The 3,303-nt window shown below is 39.7% G+C and overlaps 1 protein-coding gene across 1 annotated transcript; it reads left to right on the top strand.

Annotated features, from left to right (window-relative positions):
• Window positions 1-1,330: 1,330 nt before the first annotated feature.
• LOC121414741 (chondroitin sulfate synthase 1-like) lies at window positions 1,331-2,973 on the top strand. Its single transcript, XM_041607806.1, has one exon. It carries the CDS (start codon window positions 1,586-1,588, stop codon window positions 2,351-2,353), a length of 768 nt encoding a protein of 255 aa, XP_041463740.1. The 5' UTR covers window positions 1,331-1,585; the 3' UTR covers window positions 2,354-2,973.
• Window positions 2,974-3,303: the final 330 nt, after the last annotated feature.

Below are 3,303 nucleotides of genomic sequence, written 5' to 3' on the forward strand. Positions count from 1 at the left end.
AGCAAGCGCTTGGCACTCGCATTAGATGACTATGGTGAGATATGTATACTCTGACTTAATGGATTCGTAACTATAGTCCTTAAAATATCCATGTTTGTGGTCAATATATACAAAAATTTCAGCTCGCGCTTCGCGCTCGCATCATTTGGTTAGTCAAATACGTAGGGTCTTAGAGAATTCCTACAAACAACCCTTAGAATGCCCCTCTTCAGTTCTATATTTCCTTAATTTTCAGCTCGCGCTTTTGCGCTTACAGTATTTGATTAGTAAGATGCGTATGATAATCATGATTACATGACTACAAAAGGTGCTTCATGACTGTGTTTAGATGTAATTCTAACAAAATCAGCAAAGGATGGCAATAGAATTAGATGACTATGGTGAGATATTTATACTCTTAATGGATTCTAAAATATAATCCTTAAAATTTCCTTGTTTAGGGTCAATATATATACAAAAAAATTTAGCTCGCGCTTCAAGCTCGAATTGCTTGTTTAGCGAGACAGTTAAGTATCATGATTACAAATCCATTCGCTTATAATGTCAATATCTAAAATTTTCAGCTCGCGCTTCGCGCTCGCATTATTTAATCAGTGAGATACATATCATTTGATGGCATTGCATGTCCTTAAAATATCTCTATTAGGTCAGTATACCTGACAACTGAGTGCGCTTCGCGCGCTCCCTAAGTGACCCGAAATTTTTGCTAATGCCCCCCCCCCCCAATGCCGTGACCCACGGTACGCCACTGTATGATACCAACAAACTATTGACAAAAAGGTTATGTTTTCAACGCAAAAAAAGAACATTTCTGCTCGCTCGCGGGTCATGACCGCACTGTTACATACCCCATCCCCATGCACTTAAATGTTATTTTCTTATTTGCAGCGCTGAAAAAAATAAAGAAAAAAAAATCATCACCCCCCCCGCTCATCACCTTTTAGATACTGGGCGGGAGATTTAAAAAAAAAAAATCAGCTCGAAAACCCCCCCCTTTCAAAAATCCTGCGTACGCGCCTGCCCCGGAGTAATAGTAATACATGTAGTCATGAATATGGTGATGACACCATGAAAGTTCTAACAAAGTTTTTACAGTTTCTTACTACAAATTTCCCGTTAGTTTTCTGATAAGTATGATCTGATGAATATCTGCTGCATCATACATGTATGGCTTTTCGGTTTATTATTTGTGAAAAAAATCACGCTCTGACAATCTTTTATGCATCGGCGAAGAATACAATACTCGTGCAATACAATACGAGGAGGCTCTTTGAGCATTACAGTGGGCGAAATCACGTCCTGGGAGTGTGAACACACGCTTCAAGAGTTTGGTGACGTAAGCACACATGCCTCAATTTTGCATTCATTTCACTGTGTTGATCATGGCGAGTTGCGGGGAGCTTCTCCGATACTTTCGTTGGAGTGGATTATAAAGTTTGATCATTTCTTATTCATTGGAATATGGTGACTTGTAATTAAATGACCTATGTCGAATTGAATGATAGCAGTTCCTTGGACCGGTTACCTCCCAGAAAAGTGGAAATTCGTTGTCAAAGTTGTGTTGTAAACTTGTTCCGAAAAAGCGATGGGGTCGAGCAGCAGAAGTTCGGGGCCCCGTAAGCTGGCCAGCGTGGTGTTGAGTTTAGTGATCGGGTTCGCTCTGGCTACCTGGTTGCGGATGGTATGGGTTCCGGCGGGTAAGTCGTGCCACAGTCAAAACTTCGAAAGAGATGACCCATTTCTCTCGACGCCTGAACCGAATCACCCATCGAAAAACTTATTGATGGTTGGCGTTATGACGGCTGCCATTTTCTTAGAAACTAGAGCTGTTGCTGTAAACAGAACTTGGGCACAGACAATCCCGGGGCAAGTTGCATTTTTCTCGAGTGGGGCGTCCAACGTCCCACCTGAATGGAATCTTCCCGTTATTAGTTTGCCTGGTGTGACGGACGCTTACCCACCTCAGAAAAAGTCATTTATGATGTTGAAATACATGCATGACAATTTCATTGACAAATATGAATGGTTTATGAGAGCTGATGATGATGTATACATCAAAGGCGATCGCATGGAATCATTCCTGCGATCGCTGAACAGCAGCCATACATATTTCATAGGGCAAGCAGGGCGAGGGAAAGTGGAGGAATTGGGGCTGTTGCATTTGGAATATGATGATAATTTTTGCATGGGAGGAACTGGAATGGTTTTCAGCCGGGCCACCCTCAGGAAAATGATACCTCACGTCAGCTACTGCCTCAAGAATTTGTGGAGCACCCACGAAGATGTCGAAGTTGGCCGGTGCATCAAGAAGTTTGCGGGGATCGATTGTACTTGGTCGTATGAGGTAAGATAACACCCCTTTTCAAGTAAAAAAGAAACTCGATCATAAAGTAGAAAGATCAGAAAATGAGAAATGGCGAGTGTGAGAAAGAAGTGGTGTTTTGTTGATATTGGTTTATTTGAGAAAAGTAGCAAATACAAAATAGAATACAAGGTTCAAGAAACTCAATTTACAAGGAAAAAAAACATTAATAGTAAAAGCTAAATGTAAATTAAAGGGCAAATGAAAAACAGTGAACACAAATATTCTTTGTACTTTATGTGAAAGAGAGAGCAAGAGAGAAAGAAAAAACATACACCTAAATATGATACATATAGAGGTTAGATGAATCAGAGTATTATGTATTATACATCTTATTATATCAGATCTATTGGAAATTTTCTGAGAGCTGCTTTTCTTGAGGTAGTTTGCTTGGGGATTTGTTTGCTCTTCCTGTTGGATCTTTAACTTAAATAGCACAAATAAGAAGTTTCTCCAGATATGTAGTCCAGTCCAGAGAATGGACACCATATACAGTACTGTATGTACATGTAAGCTTTCTGATGTTATCTATGAAAAGAAGAATAATGTCCTGGGCTCTGTAACACAAAGGCTAGCGATTAATCGCTAAATGAAATGGCCTATCAAGATCATCGTTGCATGCGCATTTTGCTCCCTAGACCGATAGGAACCAATCAGAATTGTTCTTTCAAATTAGCGATTAATCGCTATTATCTTTGTGTTACGGAGCCCTGTTGTCTTGATATTTTCATTAATTATATATATGTGACAAAATAAAATTTGGGACCTCTCCTTCTCTTTTGTGTCATTTCTGTGCATGGTATACGTACAGTATGTACCACTGCCGTGTGGTGGCATACTTACATGTAGTTTATAGCCAGTTAGCCAGGTTTAATCTTTTTTTTTCATCTTGGTTGCTTCCTTTCTGTACATTTTAAAGGAGAATGAAACCATTGGAACAA

This window comes from Lytechinus variegatus, chromosome 5, assembly GCF_018143015.1.
Source record: "Lytechinus variegatus isolate NC3 chromosome 5, Lvar_3.0, whole genome shotgun sequence".
In the NCBI taxonomy this organism is placed as follows: Eukaryota; Metazoa; Echinodermata; class Echinoidea; order Temnopleuroida; family Toxopneustidae; genus Lytechinus; species Lytechinus variegatus.

Excerpts from the sequence above, each read along its gene's own strand:
- LOC121414741 (XM_041607806.1), top strand. The coding sequence starts at position 1,586 with ATGGGGTCGAGCAGCAGAAGTTCGGGGCCCCGTAAGCTGGCCAGCGTG.